Here is a 24,324-nt window from a genome sequence, read left to right on the forward strand (position 1 = left end):
GACAGGCCGTATCTGTAGTTTCTGAAACAAAAGCTTTAACATATGCATTACTTGCTAGACTTATAACTTTTTACCTTAGGCTAAAATTTTCCAAGTCTTGAGTCCCCTATCACTTTTACAGCTCCAGGTCTTACTGTCTCACTTTGGGAGTAAAAAAAGAGAAAGCCTCCTGTTGACTTTAAAACCACCAAGCCAGTTTTGTTGGTCTTCCTGGATGCAGCAGGCAGATGGGGGCTGGGCTCTGTTTTGTTCTTTTTTTTTTTCCTGTGTTTTTTTGAGGATGGGGTCTCAGTCTGGGCTACAATAGTCACAGCTTCACAGCCTCTAGTCCAAGCCCTCAGAGCACTGTGTGGTCCCCACTGTCCATATACACCAGGCTGGAGCCTTTAATCCACCTCATTGTGCCACCCTTTGATGAGTCCATGAGGTGCAGGAGTGGGAGCAACTCATACCCCAGCCTCCTCCCTTTTTGCTGGTCTGGGGCACTGTTTATGTGCAAAATCCCTTTAGGGCAGTTTAGTTCCCCTATTAAAGTAAGTCTGTCTGGGGACTGCTACCTCCCTGAGCCCCTGCTGCCCTGATTTGATCAGTCCCTGAGGGTTCCTGATTTGGAGCAAATCATGCTCCTCCTCCTCCCTCTTCACTAGCTGGGCCACTGCACAGTGGCTGAGGGCCTTTTTTTTTTTTTCAGAAATTCCCCTTGTTCCTAATAAAAGCCCAACTTTTCACACAGCCCAACTCTCTGACCAGTCCCGAGACTCTCTGGGTCACAATTAGTCATGGCCCAACTCTTCTCCCATCTCCAAATGTCACCTGGCTCCCCAATTTCTCTGGTACTGTCCCAGCCAGGGTCCACAGTCCCAGCTGGAGAAGCCACCTGCTGTGCAACTCCCACTGTGTCTTTATACCCCCAGTGACTTCAAGTATCCAGGTCTCTGCTGGTATGGATCTGGCTTCCCTGCTCTGGGAGGGGATGGGCCTGGGAGGTTACAGTTGCTGACGTTGCTCTCCTCCAAAGCTCCTGTGGCAGCTGTGGTGCCTGGTGCAGGGCCCAGGGACCCCAGCAGCCCAGTCCCAGGCACAAGGCCCAGCGACCTTCCCATTGACCTACAATCTCCTTACCATCCATTTTTAAATGTCCTCTACAGTCTTTGGCTTCCAAACTTCATATAATCTGGGATTTCACTGGTTTTTCTCTCTGTTCTTCAGAAGATCAGCTAGATGTCCCAGTTGGGTGCATGAGCAAGGGGGTTCAGCTCCCATCTGCCTTGCTGCCATCTTCCAGAATCTTAGTACTTTTTTATATCTTGTGTTTCTCTGCTTATATTTCCTGTTTTCATTCATTATGTGCATTTTCTTTTCCTTTCCTTTTAACATTGAGTTTAGTCTGTTAATACCAACATCTGCTTCCCCTTGAAGCTGGTCTCTATTCATAAGAATGGCTTACATTTTCCTGTTTCTTCATATGTCTGATAATTTGGACTGTATCACACATATTATGGACATTATGTTGTACTCACTACAGAATATAGTTTTGTTGTCCCTTTCCTCCTTAGCCATGTGCCTTCCTAAGAAGGGAAACTCTATCTAGATTATTTTTTTACAAATCAAAATTAATTCAGACATTAATTTTCTTTCTTAGTAAATTGTAATAATATCAAATATGTATTATTTAATCACAATGCCCTCAGCTAAAGATACACACAGGCACACACATTTACATATGTAATCTTAAGCCAAATCCCATCAAATACTTAATAGTGCAGTTGTTCATCAAAAACAGGACAGAAGTGTCCACTGTTGTATAAATTTTTCCTGAAAATGCTATCCAATGTAATTAGACTTGGAAAAGAAATATAATATTAAAAAATTTAGGAAGAGTTTAAAATAATTATTATTTTTTGATAATGTAATTGCACACTTAAAAAGCAAAAACTTATTGGGAATACTATTAAGTATGACATGAGAATCCTGTGTGGTGGATACTGGCCAGCAGTATCCATCTCTGCTGTGAATGCTCTTCGAAAACACGAGAAAAACATACACAGAGACAACCAGGTCCTGTGGGGAAATAGGGACAGAACGGCCACTCTCTCTAGAGCTTCCGGTCTCCATTCCCAAGCAGATTTTTATTAAGAATACAGACTTAGTTTATGGATTCATAGTCTGGCAGAAAAGATCAAAAGAAGTAGTTGACTTTCAAAGGTGCAGACAGAACCCCCGCTGTGATTTTGGGCAGAGCTTGGAGTTTTAACATATGAAAAAACTACATGGCTCAAAGGGCTAGTTTTGGTTTCCTGTCTGTGCCTTCAAACTGTAATCTAATAACATCCTCCAGCAAACAGATCTCACAGGATCTTGCATGCTCTATGTCCCAGGCCTGATTACCCCGGGGGTCCACTGTCTCTGGTCTGGGCTGCACCGCCCCTGCTATTTCCACAGGCCTGAGTCAACAGAGGAGACAAAGGCAGCCAGGAGACTTGGATTTCTCACTTCCAAGGACAAGGACTCAGGCTTTGACAAAGCCAAGGGGGCAGGGGTTGATGTCCATCACCCCTTTATTTCCATAGCCCTGAGTCTCTTCCAAGAAGCCTCCTAGTGATCATGCCTGTCTTAGGCAATTCCCTCCATGGGAAATCTTACCCATCATTGGCTAACTGATCAAGCTTAGGAGGTCAGGCACAGAACAGGCAGCATTCATGCCAGGGAAATAAGTTTTGTTTCCTTAGTGGCTCCTGGTCCAGAGGTCTCTCACTCAGCCTAAGTCATGGGGGGGTTACAGCTTCCTGAGACCAGGCAGTGTGGTCCCCAACAATCCTGTATACAAAACAAGGTAGAATCAGGCACTTAAAGATGTTTTGGTCAACTATGGACTATATATACAATGGTGGTCCCATCAAATTATAATGGTGCTGAAAAATTCCTACCACTTAGTGACATGGCCATTGTAACTTTGTAGCTCAGTGCATCACTCACATGGGATGATGCTGCTGTAAGCAGGCATACCTGATTGCCACTCATATAAAAGTGTGGCACATACAATTGTGTATATAATTTAATACTTAATAATGAATATGTTAATAATTTATATATTTGAATAATTTTTATTTTAGAGTGTACTCTTTCTACTTATGAAAAAATTCACTATACAACTGTATGCCATGTTATGCTAGCGGTGGCCTCATACACCTCATGTTTACAGTTTCTTTTAATTGCATCATTTTCTGTTGTGCTTGATTTAATCTCATGTGTTTTTTTAAATTATTTTGTTGTTCAATTACAGTTGTCTGCATTACCCACCCCCAATTCCCCCCACACCAGTAATCTCATGTTATTTTGTTTATCATGGCCTCTAAGCATACAAAATCCATGACTTATGTTGTCACAAGGGGCTATGTTAAGTGATTGACCTAGAAATGAAATTTAAAGTGATTAGGGATTACAAAGTTACAAAATCAGGGATAGTTATTTCTTGCCAGTCAGGCATGTCCCATTCCATCAGAGCTATAATCTTAAATAATAACAAAGTGACAGACACTGTTATTGGTCTGCTTCTTTAAAGACAATGTGACCAACAGACATTCTAGAAAGGCCTATAACAGACATGGAGAATTTTCTAATGACCTGGATTGAAGACCAGACACCAAAGCATATCCCTCTCAGCACCATGATGATTACAAAGTAAATAGCTTGTTTCCAACATTGAAAGAAAAGTCTGGACCTATGATATTGAATTTACTGGGTGGTTTAAATTATTGAAGAATCATTATTTATTACATATATATAATGTGAAAGTGAGTGAGAAATTTGCAAGTGCTGATGTGAAGCCTACTGAAGAACTTTTGGAAACTCTAGATAAGTTGATTTTGGAGGGAAATTACTTGACAGACCAAATTTTCAATATGGAAGAAGCCTCTCTATTTTTGAAACAGATTCCAGAAAGGACTTATCCATAAGGAGGCCAAGTTAACATCAGGTTTTAAGACTGTTAAGGACAGGGTAACAGTTTTGCTTGGGAACAATGTTTCAAGCTACATATTGAAACTCTTTGTGATCTGGCAGACACTGCAAAAAGCCCAGGACCTTCAATCATATGATTAAGTGCACACTGCCAGTGTACTTCAGGAGCAATGAGAAGTCATGGATGACGCAGCTCTTTTTCCAGGGTGCCTTCCTGAATTGTTATGTCAGAAAACTGAAAAAGTTTTATTGGGAGAATATCATACCTTTTATGACTTGGTTCATTGCTGGTAATGTTCCCAGGCATCCTGCTTTTATTGGTGATCTTTATCCTGATATCAAAGTAGTATTTCTCTCTCTAAATACCATTCCTTGGATCCAACCAATGGATAAAGGTGTTATAGCAGGTTTTAAGGCCTACAGCCTGAGGAGGGCATTTGTGTAGGCTATTGCTACAGCTAAGGAAGACACTGAGAAGACACTGGTGCATTGCTGAAAAGATTACATCTATGACAGCGTCAAGAACCATGCTTGACTTGAGATGTTATCACCATGGAGTGTGTGAATGGATTCTGGAAGAAGACACTCAAGAGGTCTGTCCATGACTTCAAAGAACTAGCCAAGGATAAGGAGGTTACAGAACTCAACAAGGCTGTGGTTGAGATGACAAACAACTTTAACATGGGTGTGGATGAGGAGGACAATGAGGAGCTTCTAGAAGTGGTTCCTGAGTAAATGACTAAGGAGGAGTTCTTAGAAGTAGAATGCATAGCTGAAGAAGAGGTAAGAGAAAATGGAAACTGTGGGGGGAAAAAGCTGAAGAACCCCCCCAAAATTTATAGTGATTGCTTTAGCCAAAGTTTTTCAGACCTCAACAAGCTCCTTAAAGAGTTTGAAAACATGGACCCCATCACCAAAAGGTTTAAATTAATAGAGAGGAATGTTCATGGTTCATTATCTGCTTACCAGCAAACCTATGATGAAAAAAGAAACAAACAAAGCAAAAACCATCAGGGACATATTTCTGAAAAGAGAAACCCTCCTCAAGAAGACCCTCGGGCAAGTCCTTGAGGAGGTGTTCCAGAAGAAAGCATTATTATCATAGGAGATGACAGCTACAGCTCCTAGTATGTTGCTGCCCTTGAAGACCTTCCAGTGGAGCAAAATGTGGAGATGGAAGATGATACTGATGATCCTGACCCTGTGTAGGCCTGGGCTAATGTGTGTGTTTGTATCTTAGTTTTTGACAAAAAGTTAAAACAATTCAGAAATGTAAAAATAGAGAAAAGCTTATAGCATAAGGTATAAAGAAAGAAAATATTTTTGTATAGCTGAACAACATATTTGTGTTTTGTGCTAAGAGTTATAACAAAATAGTCAAAAAGTTTTAAAAAATTAAAGTGTTTTAAGGTAAAAATTATAATAAGCTGAGGTTAATTTATTATGGGATAAATAAAATGTTTTTTATAAATTTAGTGTAGACTCAGTTTATAAAGCCTACGGTAGTGTACTGTAATGGCCTAGGCCTTCACTTTCACTTGCCAGTTATTCACTGACTCACTCAGAGAAACTTCCAGTCCTGCAAGCTCCATTTATGTTAAGTGTCCTACACAGGTACAAACAGGTTTTCCATTTTTTATCTTTTATACTGTATTTTAACTGTTTCTTTTTCTGTGTTTAAATATGTTTAGATACACAAATACCATTGTGTTATAATTACTTATAATATTAACACAGAAATGTGCTGTACAGGTTTGTAGCCTTGGAACAATAGGCTTTATTGTCTAGGTGTGTAGTAGGCTGTACCATTTAAGTCTGTGTAAGTGCACTCTATGATGTTTGCACAATGACAAAATCACCTAAAGATGCTTTTCCTAGAATGTATACATGTTAAGCAATGCATGACTGTACCATTTTAAATAACAGCACCTACAAAAATACCTGGGAGTAACCCTTAACATAATAATGAGATATTATTTCAACTAAAAGACATTAAAAAACTTGAATAAATAAAAAACATATGCTAGTCCTGGCTGGTATGGCTTAGTAGGTTGGAGCATCATGCCATAACCAAAAGGTTGAGGGTTTGATTCCCAGTTAGGGCACATACCTAAGTTGCAGGTTTGATCCCTAATTAGGCATGTATGATCCCTGGTCCAGCTGTATACAGGAGGCAACCAATTGATGTTTCTCATATCAATGTTTCTCTCTCTTCCTTCCTTTCTCACTAATAAGTAATGAAAAAATGTCCTTGGTGAGGATAAAAAATTTTTTATAAACATATTCTATGTGTGCATAGGTATGTGGAGCCAATATTATAAAGATGTTAGCTCCCCATGTATTAATTAAAAATTCAGTGTGTCCACAAGGAAAATAATTACAAGACTTATAAAAATTAGATGTTGTACAAGTAAACACAAACAGGAAAATTATTTAGACAAGGAATAATGGTCAATTACAGCTAGTTTGGAATGTTAGACACCCTAAACAGTTATTATTGAAGTAAAGTTCTAAATATATATTTATATTTAATTTTCAAAAATGTCATTGAGCTAGTAAGTGTAAAAATAAAGTAGACATAAAGATCTCAAAAGACATTGTTAAACTGAAAACCCCGAGGGCTAAGCAAATGGTAAAGACAGCTTTCCATCTGAGGTTTTGTGCTACACTTTGAAGAACTTAAACTTCTTTTAAAATACAGATTTATTGAGACATAATTCACAATTCACTAGTTTAAAGAATAAAATTCAATGGATTTTTTTGTATATTCAGAGTTACACAACTTTCAAAACAATCTAGTTTTAAAGCACTTTTGTCACCCCCAAAGAAACCCTCCATTAGCAATTATGCCATCCCCACACCTCCAGCCTTAGGTAGCTACTGAGCTTCAGTGTTGCAGATTTGCCTACTTCTGGATATTTTATATATAGACTCATACTATATGTGGTCTCTTTTTTTTAAGATTTTATTTATTTATTTTTAGAGAGGGAAGGGAGGGAGAAAGAGAGAGAGAGAAACATCAATGTGCAGTTGCTGGGGGTCATGGCCTGCAACCCAGGCATGTACCCTGATTGGGAATCGAACCTGCAACACTTTGGTTCACAGCCTGCACTCAATCCACTGAGCTACGCCAGTCAGGGCTAATATGTGGTCTCTTATGACTGTATTTTTTTCAGTTAGAATAATGTTTTCAAGGTTTACCCATGTTATTACAGAAAATCTATTTTATTCCTCTGCATTGTATGGCTATCTCCACTTTTATTTATTCATTCATCACTTGATGGACATTTCTGTTGTTTTTACATTGAGTATTCTCAATAATTCTGTTATGAATGTTCATGTAAGTTTTTATATGGACATACATTTTCCTTTCTCCTGGGTAGCATGGAACTGATAGGTCATATAATAATTCTATACTTAACATTTTAAGGAACTTGCCAAATTGTGTTCAAAAGAGTCCTCATGTTTTTTTTACATTTCCACCAGCAATGCATAACGTTTCCAACATCACATCCTCATTAACCTTATTAATATCTACCTTTTTTATAATAGCCATCCTAGTAGATATGCAGTGATATTTCATTGTGTTTTTATTGGCATATTGAACATTTTGGCTAAAATCCTTTGTCAGATGTGTCTTTAGCAAATATTTCTCACCATCTGTGACTTCTCTTGTCATTCTCTTGACATTGTATTCCACAGTCAGAACTTTTTAATGAAATCAAGCTTCTCCATTAATTCTGTGATGGACTGTGTCTTTGGTGTTGTCTTTCATAGATTGCCCCTTTGTCGTGTCATAGGTTTTATCCTATGTTATCTTCTAGGACTTTTAAAGTTTTACATTTTAAATTTAGCTCTATGGTCCATTTATGAGTTCATTTTTATGAAGGATATAAGGTCTATATCTAGATTCTTTTTTTTTTGCATATGGATGTCTAGTTGTTCCAGCATCATTTGTTGAAAAGACTGTCTTTGATCCATTTTATTGCTTTTACTCTTTATCAAAAATCAATTGGCCATATTTATGGGGGTCTATTTCTAGGATATGTATTCTGCTGCATTGATATATTTATCTATGTTCCCTTAATGCCACATTGTTTTCATTACTATAGTTTTATCAAAGTCTGAAAGTTCCCATCGTTTCAGTCCTTCCTCTTTGTTGTTCTTTTTAAATTTAATCTTTATTGTATTTTTGCCATTATCATTTAGTCCTCTTATACCTCACTCCCTCCAGCAATCCCCACACTGTTGTCCATGTCCATGAGTCTTTTTTCCTTTTTGCTCAATCCTTCCATTCCCTAAACTACCCCCCTTAACTGTCATTCTGCTCTCTATCTATGAGTTTGTCCCCATTTTCCTTGTTAGTTCAGTTTGTTCATTAGATTCCACATATTAGTGAGATCATATGATATTTGTCTCTCTCTGGCTTGTTTCACTTAGCATAGTGTTCCCCCAGTCCATCCATACTGTTGTAAAGGGTAAAATTTTCTTCTTTCTCCTGGCCAAGCCATATTCCATTGTGTAAATGTACCATACTTGTTCTACCCACTCATCTACTGATGAACACCTGGGCTCCTTCCATATATTGCTGATTGTAAATAATGCTGCAATGAACATAGTGATGCATATGTTGTTTAGAATTACTGTTTTGGGTTACCTTGGATAGATTCCCTGAAGTGGAATTGCTGGGTCATGGGCAGTTCATTTTTAATTATTTGGGGTATCTCCATACTGTTTTCCACAGTGGCTGCATGAATCTCCATTCCCACCAACAGTGCAAAAGGGTTCTCCTTTCTCACATCCTCACTAGATTTTGTTGTGTATTGACTTATTATGATAGCCATTTTGATAGGTATGAGGTGACATCTCATTGTGCTTTTAACTTACATTTCTCTGATGATTAGTAGCATTGAGCATCTTTTCATAAGTTTATTGGCCATCTGTATGTCCTCCTTGTAGCAGTGTCTGTTCAGGTCCTTTTCCCATTTTTTAATTGGGGTTTTTTTTTTTGGTGTTGAGTTTTCTAAGTTCATACATTTTGGATATTTACCCCTTATCAAATGTATTGTATCAAATATGTTCTTCCAATTAGTGGATTGTCTTTCTATTCTGTTGGTTTTCCTTTGCTGTGTGAATGTTTTTTAGTTTGATATAGTCCCATTTGTTTATTTTTTTCTATTGCTTCCCTCACCTGAGAAAATACATCAGAAAAATATATTGTTATGAGCAATATCTGAGTTTTATTGCCTGTTTTCTTCTAGGATTTTTATGTTTTGGGGTCTAAAATTTAAGTCTTTAATCTATTTTGATTTTATTATTGGGTGTGGTATAAGAAAGTGATCTAGTTTCATTTTTCTGCATGTATCTCTGTCCAATTTTCCCAACACCATTTATTGAATAATTATCTTTAGCCTATTGTATGTACTTGCTTCCTCTTCCAAATATTAATTGACTAAAGGTGTGGGTTTATTTCTGGGCTTTCTATTCTGTTCCATTGATTTATGTATCTGTGTTTATGCTAGTACTATGCTGTTTTGATTACTATGACCATATGGTATAATTTGATATTAGATAGCATGATTCTTCCAACTTTGTTTTCCTTTCTCAAGGTCACTGTTGCTATTCTGGGTACTTTGTGGTTCCATATAAATTTTAGAAATATTTGTTCTAGTTCTTTGAAACACACCATTGGTATCTTGATATGAATTGTATCAAATCTATAGATTGCTTTGGGCAGTATGGACATTTTAATGATATTAATTTTTCCTGTCCATGGACCCAATAATGTGCTTCCACTTATTTGTATCTTCTTCTATTTCTTTCTTCATTATGTTGTAAGTTTCTAAGGATAGGTCTTCTATGGCTTTGGTTAGATTAATTCTTAGGTATTTTATTCTTTTTGAAGTGATCGTGAATGGGATTGTTCTCTTAATTTTGCTTTCTGGTAGTTCATATTAGCAGGTAAAAATGCAACTGATTTCTGGATATTAATTTTGTATCCTGTTACTTTGCTGAGTTCATTTATCAGTTCTAGAAATTTCTTGCTGGAATCTTTAGAGCTCTGTATGTGCAGTATTATGTCATCTGCAAATAATGACAGTTTTACTTCCTCCTTTCACATTTGGGTGCCTTTTATTTCTTCTTTTTGTCTGATTGCTGTGGCTAGGACTTCCAGTACTTTTTGAATAAGTGTGGTAAAAGCAGACATCCCTTTCTTGTTCCCAGTCTTAAGGGTAATGTTTGTAGTTTTTGCCCATTAAATGTAATGCTGGTAGTGGGTTTATCACATATGACCTTTATTATGTTTAGGTGTATTCCAGTTTATTGAGAGTTTTTATCATGCATGGGTGTTGGGTTTTTCTTAAATGCTTTCCTGCACCTATTTGTATAATCATGTTTTTTTTTTCTTTTTTAGCCTGTTGATGTGATATTAATTGGTTTTTGAAATTTGAACCAGCTTTGCACACCTTGGATAAAGCTGCTTTAGTCATGGTGTGGAATTCTTTTTATACATCATTGGATTTGATTTGCTATTTTCTTGAAGATCTTTATATTAATATTCTTGAGAGATATTGGTCTGTACTTTTGTAAATTTTTTTTTTGGTTTTGGTGTTAGAGCAGTGCTGTCCTTGTAGAATGAGTTAAGAAGTATTCCCCCTGCTTCTATCCTCTGAAAGAGATTGCAGGCAATTGGTATAATTTATTACTTAAACATAAGGTAGAGTTCACCATCTGGGACTGATGCTTTATTTTGGAAGGTTATTGATTATTGATTCAATTTGATGTAGACCTTAATTGATGTAGACCTATTCAGGTTGTCTCTTTCTTCTTGTGTGAGTTTTAGCAAATAGTGTCTTCTAAAGAATTAGTTCATTTCATATAGCTTATCAAATTTGTGGGTGTAGTGTTATCCTTTTTGTGTCCATGGGATCTGTAGTGATGTCCTCTTTTTATTTCTGTTATTAGTCAGTTGTGTCCTGTCTCTTTTCTTCTTCATTAGCCTGGCTAAATGCTTATCTATTTTGTTGAACTTTTCCAAGAATCATCTTTATATTTCCTTGATTTTCTCTGTTGATTTCTTGCTTTCAATTTCACTTATTTCTACTCTAATTCTTATTATTTCTTTTTTCTGCTTACTTTAGATTTAATTTGCTCTTCTTTTTCCAATGTTTTAAAGTAGAAACTTATATAATTGATGTTATATTTTTCTTCTTTTGTAATATATGCATTCAATGCTATAAATTTTTCTCTAGGCACCACTTTGCTCCATCCCATAAGTTTTTATAGGTTGCATTTTCATTTTCATTTAGTTAAAGATGTTTTAAAATTTCTTTTAATATTTCTTCTTTATAGATTCTGTGTTATTTGGAAGTATGTTTTTATATCTCCACATAGATATAGAAAGCTGCAAGGAGCATCATTACCACTCATACAACAATGAAAAGCTGTAGAAACTGCAAATTAATAACTTTTACTGAACTCATTAGAGAAGTAAGGTGGCAGGGCAAACAATTAACTTAAAATCTGGGGAGAAAAAGGTACCTGTAGGGAGGGACAAGATATGAGCCTTTGCTTGTCTAGGGCAGATACCATTGGATACCACTAGCACTAGTAGAAAGATTTAGCGAATGTTTTCTTCTGATGACTTGCTAAAGGATGAATATGGTCTAATGTGAAAGTATGAAGTCATTTGGGACTACAAACATAGGTCTGTGCACTGTTTTGCAGCATTTTCCTCCATGAATCCTACCAAGCGACCACACAGGAGATCAGGAAGAACCCTAAGAAAGCTTCCTTTAGGGCTCTCACTGAAGAAGAGAAAGAGCAGTGGAAGCCAAATCTCCCCTTATGTCTTCTCCTGACATATTATATCTATATGTGTTACAAATGCAACAATACATTGTTATAATTATTACTTTATATATTTAAATGTCTTTTTAAAGAAGCTGACAAAGGAAAATAGATCAAATATATATTTATGGAATCTGTTCCATTAAACTTTTTACTTATTGTTTATGGTTCTCTTCATTTGTTCCTGTGGATTCAAGTTACTATTTGTTATCATTTTCTTATTCTAGTATAACTTTTTTCCCATCCACCTCTTTTGCATTGTTATTGTCAAATATATTATATATTCCACATAATAATTGTATATATATTATTCACACAATTATATTTTAAGTCAGTTAAGAGAAGATTGGAGAATAAATATGCAATTATAATGTCCATTATTCCATTAGTCCGTCAACACACTAGGCACATTCTGCCTCCATGTCTTTTTTATTGCTCTCCTACTCAAACTCTATCTGTTAAAGCTCAATCTAGCATCCAGGAAGTTTTTTAAATAGAACTCTAGAAAGTCTTCTCTTATAATAAGAAACTACCCTTTCATTCTCAACTCTTACAACACTATGTCTATCTCTCATTTGTCTGTGGTACCTCATATTGTCATTTTTATATTTGTTTTGTTTAATTTAAATTTTAAGCTTCTTGATGGTCAGTTATTTCTTAGTGCCCTGACAATTGACACAGCACTCTGAACATAAGGAGTATCAAAAACTGCAGTTTTTTATTATGATTTATGCAATATGACATTTAAGCATATTTTAATTACTGACAGGTAAAAATATAATCAGAGCAGAAATCCCTCACCCAAATATTAATTTGGGAGTTGGAAATTGAAGTAAAACATTAATTAGATAATTTTTCTACTAAGTATATAATACTGATAAATATTGATTGAAAAATAGTAGTTGCTTTCATATATATATAATTATAGATATACTATTTTGTTTATAGATTTACTGATTATTAATATACAGTATAGATATATTATACAATATACAATTCCTGGGCCATTGCTAATCAATGGCCCAGGAATTATTAGAGAAGCACTGGCTAAAAAAGACATTACTAGGAAAAGGATGGGTCTCTCTCCTGGCTCTGTAACTTCCTTCAGTTCTCTCTATCCCCACTCATCACCAAAACCAGTAATCACCAACCAGCTGTTCCTCATCCCTGAGATTACTGTTCAGAGTGAGTCCTGAGCAATTCTTTTTTATATAAGAGAGATACTTTTATATATTTTTACAGTGAGAATGATTATGACCAGTGTTTTATTATTGATTGCTTCTTTATTGACATAGGGTAAAAGAAAAGGCAATTTTAGAAAGCATGCCATGGAGCAGATAAGACATGTTGGATGCAGATACCCTACCATTTAAATAAAATAAATGTGACTATCTTGACATCCTATTTTGATTTCAATGTGCCATTCTAAAGATATCCTAAATATTTAAACATATATAGGTATCTGTGTCTACAAACAACTGTGGCAATCCAAGAATAAATGAGGATACTTACTAAAATATAAAAAAACATATTATCTAAAAATATCAATTTTATTAAAATGAGTCAGGATATAAGGAAAAGCATGTATAGAAAGATAAGTATGTTAGATGCAGAGTAAGTACCTTTGTTTCCATTTCATACTTTTTGATTCCTCATTCAAAATCTTATGGAATCTAAACAACATAACCTTTCCCATACAAGAAACTATTATTTTTGTTACATGTAAGTGGAATAATACATCATTAAACTTACTTTTAAAGATCATGAAATATACCATCTGCATTTATGGTCTAATGGACTTTTCTTTATTTTTCTTTTCATTTTCAGCCATAACTTTATTGATTTGGATATTTTGAGTATGTAGGCTATCTCCCACGTGGTATAACATCAGTTGTTCTTGATTAATGTTTTTATTTGATCATTTTCAACTTCAACTTGTCTGCCTGACTGTGGAGCATCATCCAGTGAGAAATCTCCAGCACAAAACTTTGCAGACCACTTTTGCCACATTTGATCAGACAAAACACCTTCATACACAGCACAAATCTTTTCTTTTGTGTTTCAGTTTTATTTTTACCTTTCTTGAAATACTAAAGCATTATATACTGAAAATGTTGCTTATTTTCTTCCACCTTTTTTTAACATTTCATTTAACTCACTATATCCAAGTATAATTTTATTTTATTTTATATTTTATTATTGTTCAAGTACAGTTATTTTTATTTTTACCCCACCTTGGCCTCTCACCTCACCCATCCCTGCTTCCACCCTTGAACCTACCCCCTTTGGCTTTGTCCATGTGTCCTTTATATATGTTCCTTGATGGACTTTTCTTTAAATGAACTTAATGAAATTACAATGATTTTGATAGTCTTATCAGAAGCTTTGAATAGCATGTTTTTCTACATATGAATGGGGTTTGCTTGTATTATAGATAAAATGTTGAGCCTAGTATGGATTTTCATAATACATTTCATTATGTACATAAATATGTATGTGTGTATTTTCAATTTAAAAATTATTTATCTTGAAACTTAAATAATTAAAATAATCTTATATAAGACTATATTTATACATGGAGAATGTAAAGCAATACAGGTTTGATAAGTTTACATATAACTTCATTAATTACATTGCAATCAATTGTTAGCCTACAAAAATGTTAGGCTGTATAGATATGTTTATACCATTAGTAAAAACACACAATTACATTATTTGTATATTTTTTTAGTCCAACTTCTTAATTCTCATGTATAAATAGAATTTAAATCAGATTTAATAAAATTCTTTTTTTTTTCTTTAGGAAAAAGTCAAAGAGAAGGAAGAAAATCTGAATCTTGCAAACCAATTCTTAAAGTAGAATACAAGACCTGTAGAAACAGGTATGCCTTTTTACTTTGGAGAACATGGGAAGATATGCAATAAACAGACACAGGAAAGGCAGATAATTTTTAATATTTATGTTTTATTTATTTTTACATAATTATATTACCTAGCTGAATCCTTTACATTAACAATAACAGATTCCTATTATTTAATAAACATATCTATGATGATCATTATTATGAATATTACAAATAGCAACTTAATTATTTTAAATTTTCTATTAATATTCATATGAGTATTATATATATTACTTTTGACAATGTAGGACTTTTGTCCAAGCACTTATGAGTAGCAGTCATTTAGCATTATTAAGCAGAGCCATTTACCTATTAATATTGTACATGAAAGAATTAAATACATAACCAGGCCTTTGTACTTTAGGTTTTACATTCTGAAATTGAAAAGATTATAGTTAGTTTACCCTAGCCAGGTGGTTCAGTTGGTTGGCGGATTATCCTGTACACAAGAAAGTTGTGGGTTCAATCCCCAGTTAGGGGATGTGCCTGTGTTGAGGGTTGGAACCAGTTGGGGCATGTATGGGAGGCAATCAATTGATATTTTGTTTTTATTTTTTATTTTTTATTTATTTATTTTTAGAGAGGGAAGAGAGAGAGAGAGAGAGAGAGAGAGAGAGAGAGAGGGAGATCAATGTGCGGTTGCTGGGGGTTGTGGCCTGCAACCCAGGAATGTACCCTGGCTGGGAATTGAACCTGGGATACTTTGGTTCCCAGCCCGCGCTCCATCCACTGAGCTACGCCAGCCAGGGAATCAATTGATATTTTAAAAAAAGAAAGAAAGAAAGGATTATAGTTAGTTTGAAAGATAAACAGTTATGTATATTGACATAAAAATAGTACTAAATTTTAATATATAGAAAATTGAAGAAAAAATATTTAATAAAATTCTAGCCTGTATACATAGCAGCCATATCCTACATATCGACAATGTCCTTTTTGTTTGCAATAATTAGTGGCAATACCATTCCAATTGCCATTCCAATATTTGGAATTATGGTAATAATTCCAAATTTTAATTTTTTTACTCTAAATTGGATAATCCTAATTTGTATTACTTGTATGCTTACACTATAATGTTTTCTTAGCATATAGGTACATTTAATGTTTGTTTATGTCTGCTATTATAAGGACTTGATAGTATAAAATTATGGTCAACTTAACCAGTTAGTTTATGTATATGTAGTTTATATATAAAATTTGTATAAAACATATATGTGTGTGTCATTTGTTTCGTGTTCTAAAATGAAAGAGAATACTGCCTGATTTTGAATCTGTTATTGTCTAATAGCAGAAGTAAGGCCACAGACTTGTGGTTTCTATATTTGTGAGGTGCTTATATAGAGATGTGCTATGAGAGCACAGCAAAAGGGCATCTAAATCAGCCAAGAGGGAGTGGAGAGACAGTGAGGAGAAAAATCAGTAAATTTCATCTTGGCTTTCCTCTTGAGATTCCTGAGATGGTACTAAAGGGATACTACTAAAATGATGGTAAAGGGAGGAAAAGAGTGAAGATGGAGAGTGGGTATTTCAGGAATCAAGACTTCAAGTCAAGGTAGTATAAATTAATGATTATGATTATGAGCTTATAGAATAAGACATCTATATGACCTTGAAATTTTTTTTAAGATTTTATTTTTATTTGTTTTTGAAGAGAGGGAGAAAGAGAGAAAAACATCAATTGGTTGTCTTTTGCATGCCCACAACTGGGGAGCCAGCGTCCAAACCAGGCACGTGTCCCAGTTGGAAACTGAACCTTGAGCTTTTCTGTTCGCAGGCTGATGCTCAATCCACCGAACCACACCAGCCAGGGCTGACTTTGAAATTTTTAATTAACTCTTTTAAACTTTAGTTTACTCATTTGTGATGTTTATGAGGATTAATGAAATTATGCATGAAGTTTGCAATGTTATAAGTTTTATGAATGGCACATAGTGGATTTCTTAATAAAAAGAAATTATTATTGTCATCATCATAGACATCACATTGTTAAAATTATAGAACTGCTCCTAAATTAATGATTTGTTATAGTAATGTTAACCCAACTTTGTGTAGAAGTAATTCTTCAGATTTCTAATGTCAATTACATATATATTATTAATCATAGTTACTATCACCCCCTTTACTGTATACTTTAGTACATTGTGTCTATTTATTGTAATTACTACTGTTAGAAAAGGAGAGTAAAGATAGAGGAGCACTGAAATTAAGTGTTCTGAAAGGTATTGCAACAGCAAAATGGGTCATAGTGTAGAAGTGGAAATAAATAGCTATATCCCCAGTCCATTCTAATATAGTCAAAACTTTGTGAAATCAAAAATTGGGATAGCTATGACAAGAGCAGAAACTTCACAAAGAGCTCTACAACTTACGTTGCAGTGATAGGAGTTTTAAAGGACTGCATGGGTGGCAGATGTAAGAGGTATATTTCCTCTCAATTTTATCTAAGAGCAGCCATTTACAGACTTGCTTTGCATTTCTAGGGATGAACAATTATTCTGCTCAGAAACTGTTGTTCCCCAATCACCAATTTATCTATTGGCACTTTGGCCTCTAGGCATAATAATTTTATCCTGTTCAAAATTAGGAATTTAGATCTCTCTACCTGCTACCACTACCATTATTAGGTTCCCTGTGGTTAAATAAAAATTACTTTATGCTACTGTTTCAATCGATTCCTATTATGGCCACCTACTCCTATTATGGCCACTGACTTCATGTGTAGTTACTAAGTTCTCCAAGCCTCAGTATGCATATCTGTTAAATAAGAATAATAACAGTAGCTCTCTCATTGGGATATCATAAGGATTAAATAATAAAATACATATCAAGTTGTTCACATAATACCTGAAACATCATAAATACTTAACAAATGTTATCATTTAATAAATATTATATTATATTATACAATATATTGTTTAATCCTGTTGCCTTCATTGAGACAAAATGCTAATGCTTTTTCTTAATTATGTTTCATGTATTTTGCAAAATAAACAGTTAGACTTTTTTATTTTGGTGTACAATTCTATGGATTTTAACACATGTATAAATTCTCAAAATCACCATCGCAATAAGAACACAGAGCATTTCCACACTCCTAAAACTGTCTCATGCTATCCCTTGTAGCCAAACTTTTCCCTGACTCCTAACCTCTGGCAACCACTGATCTGTTCTCCATCACTATGATTTTAGCTTTTTGAGATGTCATGTAAATGCAGTTATTTATTAGGTAACTTTATGAGACTAGCTTCTTTCACCAACATAATACCTTTGAGATTTATCCAAGTTGTGTGCACTGATAACTTTAAATTTTATTAATATTTTCCTTATGTATGAAAACACATTGTAAATTATATGGTTATTTATTTCTTTTATAATAATCCATCTGATAAGTAACATACATTTGCATTAGGTAATAAAGAAGGTAGTTTTTATGGTACAGCACTTACCAAATTGTGTCCTTTTAATCACTAATTGTATTCATGGGGGAAAAAAGAGTCTGTAATCAAATAAATTTGAGAAATATGAGAAATTCTTGGTTAAACAAAAGTAAATTGGATTTTTTATGATTTCTCATAATCTTTAATATGTAGCATGATTATAAAATTTCAAAGGGGAGATATGGTTTGCAAGTATCACATTATTAAAAACATTTTTATTTTTTTATTTTTGCAGAACACCTGTTAAGTTGTATTTCACAGTTTGAGAAATATACTAGAATGTTTTAAAAACATGGGCTTTGGAGTCTGGATTTGAATCTTTGTCTAACCACTCACTAGCTGTTTGACCCTGAACGAGTTATTTAATCTGCACTAATCCTAGACTCTTCAGCTACAAAATGGGACTAATAATACTTTCCCCATCAGGGTTGAGGGTTACAGGATTTTGAAGATTATATAAAATTTACTTTATGTGCACACACAGCAGAGTATATGCCAATATATTACCAATATGTATGGTAATTACTCAGTAAATTGTAGCTATTTATTAATATAGGCAATATAGACCACTGTTTAGGAGAATAAGCTTTGAAGTCTGATTTCAACTTTCTTTTGGGTTTTCAACTTAGTTGTTATTTAACCTCATTAATAAAATGAGGACTATACTTATGAGGATTTACTGTGGTAATTAAATATCTAATGCAATTATCTGTGAGTGGTTCCCTGAGCATTTTCCTGAGTAAATAACTTTTTATTCAGTCATTCAGTAGTTTACAGGGAGGTGCATATATAATTAAGTTTACATGCAGCATTTTCTGATGCAGAGTCATAATGACAGCAAAAAGATTCACTCTTAGTATTAGAAAGGACATATTTTTCAATGTGCTTTCAAAAAAGAGAGTAAATTGCTTCTTATAAATTTTTAGATTAATACTAAGAGATGAGAGTGAATTCACTCATTTTTACATGGAAAAAGATAGTTATGGCCTTCATTAATATTTGGAGCAGATATTAAGGTTAGTATGTATGAAAAGATACTATGTTCTCTAAGTCATGACCCCTGTTGCGATACAAAGCAGTCAACAAAGGTACAAAAACCCATACTCATTTCATTAGAAATTATTTTTAAATCTGGATAAATCTTCTTAATAATATAAGCATATAGTTTATAGAAAGAACAAAAATGTTTCCTGACACCACTATTAGTAGGTTAGTGATTTATATATCAAATTACTGGAGAAAGATTAGCTCAAGTCAACTGATGCAGGACTTAAGGAAAATAAATTAGACCATTTTTGCATATGTAGCTTACAACTCAAATGTTTATATCAAAATATTAACACAGAATTATAAATAAAAATTAGTACAGGCATTTCATATGTATGTGTTCGTGGCACTTTTGAAGTTTTGTTTGTTTGTTTGTTTTGTTTATAGCCAGCATAAAATGTCCCATTGGTAATCTTTGGTACTATGTACAGTACAAAATGGAAAAGAAGGGGAAGGCTTATAGAGTGATTCCTAGAAATAAGTAGATACTTCAAATGGATGGAAGTTAATTATTTAGAGAAGTACATATTCTCAAAGAATTTGGTACAATAAAAGTTGTAGTTCTTTTAAAATTTTTGGAGAAGAGGATTTGCAGTTTGGTATTTACTTATTGAAAATACTTACACAACTACTTATTTACTTTTATACACATGCAGATATAGGTATTAATTTGAAAAACAAAAGTGAAAGATTATGAAGCTATTTCATAACTTTTTAATAGCTATGATGTCTTAGAGTCATCTCAGTCCCAGTCTATTATCTAATTGTATCTTACATCTAAAAGAGAATTTAAAAATTGTTTAAAGTTAATTTTACAAGCTAAATAGAACTGGTTGGCACAAAGTAAAATTGAGACTAAGATCACATTTATTTTTGGTGAACTATTTTTCACTTACAAATTAGTTTTCTCTATCTTTTTATCATAACCCTTTCCCCATAGAAACTCCATTACACAGAATTTTGATGTTACCTTCTACCATTTTGCCTTTGCCACTGTCACATTTTATTTCATATTAAAATTTGCCTCTTTTTTCTTTTAAGGATATGGGGCCTCACATGCCAGCTGGTTATTATGATAAACTAGCATAGCCTATATTCTAATGGTAGTGATTTAAAGTTTGGGGAACCAACCAATAGCGTATGTGAAGATATATTCTGGAGTCAGTGAGCACCACCACCTTTCTCTAAACTCACTGCCTTTCCCTCCCCCCTACCTCATCACCTTAAGACTGATCCATTAACAATGTTAATGGTGAGAGTGTACATTCAGAAAAAAAGGAAATGGTAAAATAGTAAGTTGTCAGGTGAGATGTTTTGGGACAGGAAAGACTTTTGTTCTCCTGTGTAATCACATTGTATAAACTCTCCACCAAGCCTGTTTTTTATTGGCTCAGGCCTGTAATATTGTGTTATCTTAAAAGACTCACCATCTTATTAACTCTTTTTCCTATGTAGTGAACCATTTATAATATTTTCTGGTGGACTGTCCTATGACAAAGCTTGCAGAAGACCAAGTTTAACCATAATGCATGGAAAAGCAATTACAGTACTTGAAATGGATCATCCTATTGTTGAATTTCTAACTTTATGTGAAACACCCTATCCGAATGGTAAGTAACTAAAAATGAAGCAATTAATGTTGAAAAATTACTTTTGAAATACATTCCTAACAAAATTAAGCTTAAATATTTTTAGTTTTGGCAGCTGACATCTACTGTGATACAACACTGTGAGCTACAGGTGTTGGAGCAGGTTCTGCAACTGTACCTACTTGACGAACTGGAAGTAGAACAGATGTAGTGCAGCAATGCTGGAGTTTCAGGTTCAATATCAGGTAAGTGCTTTAAACTTTGATAAGGATGGTGGAAGCTGAGCTGGGAGGGTCCTATAGGGGTCTAGGGTAAAATCACTTGGGGAAACTGAGGTCTCCTAATAGCCTCTCCTAGACCAGCTCCACCTATTCCATTCTAATGCTAATCAAAGTTAAAGCACTTACCTAATATCAGTGATCTGTAACTCTGGTGGTGCTGCATCTGTTTCACATCTGGCTTTGTGTCAGATGCAACTGCAGCACCTCTGATTACTCTGGGATTGCTGATGTGTGGTTAGTGATTTATTTCAGTTTTGAGAATAATTGTCAGAAGGGTCTTTGGGAGGAAAGATGTTTTTATATTTTTATCATTCCCCCCCAAAAAAAACTTTTTGTAAACATAAAAATTACATGCAAATTGTATAATAGAATCTAGTGATAATGAAATATTTTAACAATGAAAATTAAACATTTAAAAGGGTGAAGTATATAAGGGGAATTATGAGTTTATTATTAAAGCACCATACTGTATATATACATTACCACATTTTCAAGAAGGAGCATATGGGGAGAGATCACTGGACTTAGCGACTTGGACTTGGAGAATATTTGGGTTTATGATTTAGCTCTGCCATTTACTGGCTATGTGACCTTGGGTAAGTCACTTTACATTTTTGAGTTTTATTTATCATTTGTAGACAGAGAATAATAATAGTAATAGCAAATGGTTATTGGAAGACCAAAGTGGATGTACTTTATAAACTATGGGAATTTTATTATATATTAATGTGTTTTAATTCTTGAATTTCATATTTAAAAGATGGGTTAAGCTGGTAGGAGATAACAATCAATGTGACACCTTATTTCTCGAGTTGCTGGGGACAGACTACTGCCCTGTGTTGTTAATCAACAAATACTTATTGGATGCTTCTGTGGCCTCAATACTGTACTCAGAACTTGTTGAGAGTATAGATGAAGTAGGAAACTGAGCTCTGATGTCAAATTATATGAAGTCTAGTCAGATGAGGGAGATATATGACCTCAGTTTAAAAAACATGGCATCTTAAGTGCTGAGTTATATAAGTCAAGAGTTTTTGAAATGTACTCATTTAAGGCTAGTCAGAAGGCTGATGACTGAAATATCCATGCTGAGCTTTGTGGAAAAGTAGGATTTAGATATAGGCTTTGAAGAATTACTTCAGCCTTGAAAAAGGATATTAAGTAAAGGTTTTAGAAATTGTGAGGTTTGTTAGTGTGAGGTCAATTTAGAGAAAAAAATGAAAGCCTTTTGGAGATATTTGGAAATAGGGAGATACAGAGGAGTTCTGAGGAAATGCTAAAATGAAAGAAAACAATATTTTAGTAAGATTCACCCAACAAGAGTGTGTGGGATTGAAGAGAGAGACACTGAAGTCTAAAAACTTCCAGACTCCAGCTGATAGACTTTTGTGCTAATGTGCTTTAAAATGGTCAAGATCTGAAACAGAGTACCGCCTATAAGAATGGAAAGAGCAAAACCCACTGAATTTGGTCAAAAATTGGATTAGGAGTGACATGATAGATGAGTCAAAGATAACATATTTTAAGAATAGTGATTTCATATGCAGTCATAACAGTTTTTTGAAGGAGAGAAAGGTAAATCTGACTTGGAGTTGTTTAGAGAACATAAAAAGGAGAGGTCATTAATATTTATTTGTGAACATCAGAATATAGATGTTCTCTGAAGTTATGACAACCAATGATAAACAAAGGAAGAAAGAGTTAACAGGGGACCAAAAGCTGAGCTTTTGAAAATTCCTCCAATCAAAGAGCCTGGAGAAAGTTGCCTGTGCCAGTAGTGAAAACAAAGTGTGTGGTTGCAAAGGTCAAACACTATGTGTGTGTTTGTATATAAATTTCTGTACATCAGTAGAAATGTTAGGACAGTTTCTAGTAATGTTAAATATACACGTATTGTAACCAAGTCAAATCAGTTCCAAGCCACATACATGTCTGTTTTTTGAGAAGCAGTAATGAGGATGGAGCTTTTTATTTGTCAGGGACTGGGAGAAATAGTTTAGCCTTACTCAGTAAAATATAAATGTACCTTATTCACTAGTTCTAATTAAAATAATACATGAAAATGCCCAAAAAGTACCTTACAATACACAACAGTATATAATGAAAGCTTTCTCTCTGCTCTTCCAGAAGCAACCACTATTATTAAATTGCTTATGTATTCCCCCTCCATCCCGCAAGTAATCTATGCTTACCAACAGATAATATTTCTAAACAAGGGGAGAGAAGAAAAAGGGGGAACCAGTAGTATCAAACCACAGTCTTCTTCAACTGAAAAGCAAAACAAATAAACGAACAAAAACAACCTAGAAGAATTGAAACAATGTTGAAAAACAGCTCTAAAATATATGGAAGAAGAGGGGAAGGAGCCTCATTTTTAGGACAGTTTGAGTAGCAAACAATATGACTGCATACTGTCACATAGATAGGCACCCAAGCAATGGCATGCTCCTTTTGAGTTTTGGAGTTTATGGTTTTAGTTTTTCTCTCAACGCATGTGATCTCTGAATGGGCTCTATAACTTCTCAGGACTGGAAGGACTGTGAAAGCCATCTATTTCAGTTTACCATCCAAGACCACACTGTGAACAAAGTCACTGCCAAGTGATTGTTCAATTTATGATTAAATACCTCTTAAACTGGCCAGTAGAAACTACTGGTTTAAGGAAGGCAGGATGGAATTTAGAGTTAGAAATTCTTGGTTAAAATGTCAATTCTGTCACTTACTAGCTTTGTAGACTTGTGCCAATCTTGTAACCTTTTTGGACCTCAATGTTCCCTATGAAACAGAAATACAGTAATACCTCCTATAGCTACCAAGCATCAAATACCATGTATGTAAAATGTTTTTGGAAATACATTTTCTTTAAATTGAGAATAACACTTTAATTTTGGCTTTCCCTTATTAGTCCTTTATTATAGATGAAAAGCAATATCTTCCCTGACCACTACAACTAAATTAGTGCTCCCAACCCAACCATGTCATTTCTTATACCATTACTAACATTATTTTTTCATAGCCCACATTACTTTCTGAATTAATTATTTGTTTACTTGTTCATGGTTTGCAAACATCCCTAGAATATAAACCCTATGAGCATGGGGACTTGTCCCTCTTACTCTTCAGATTCCCTTTGTTCTTACAAAGTTTCTGTAACACATGAAGAAAGGAAAGGAGGAAAGCAGAAAGGGAGAGTTGAATTTTAAGAACTTGAAAATCCTAGACTATCCTTAGATTCTCTGCTTTTTTGAGGTGTGCA

The 24,324-nt window shown here is 34.4% G+C and overlaps 1 protein-coding gene across 6 annotated transcripts in view; it reads left to right on the forward strand.

Annotated features, from left to right (window-relative positions):
* Positions 1-24,324, forward strand: part of STXBP5L (syntaxin binding protein 5 like) — a 335,631-nt gene that overhangs the window by 136,403 nt on the left and 174,904 nt on the right. For all 6 annotated transcript variants that reach the window (XM_028505036.2, XM_036018147.1, XM_028505038.2 and 3 more), the window contains exons 10-11: positions 14,615-14,693; positions 20,654-20,808. In XM_028505036.2, coding sequence (XP_028360837.1) covers positions 14,615-14,693; positions 20,654-20,808 — 234 coding nt within the window. The remainder of the gene's footprint in view (positions 1-14,614; positions 14,694-20,653; positions 20,809-24,324) is intronic.

This window comes from Phyllostomus discolor, chromosome 2 (assembly GCF_004126475.2).
Source record: "Phyllostomus discolor isolate MPI-MPIP mPhyDis1 chromosome 2, mPhyDis1.pri.v3, whole genome shotgun sequence".
Taxonomy (NCBI): Eukaryota; Metazoa; Chordata; class Mammalia; order Chiroptera; family Phyllostomidae; genus Phyllostomus; species Phyllostomus discolor.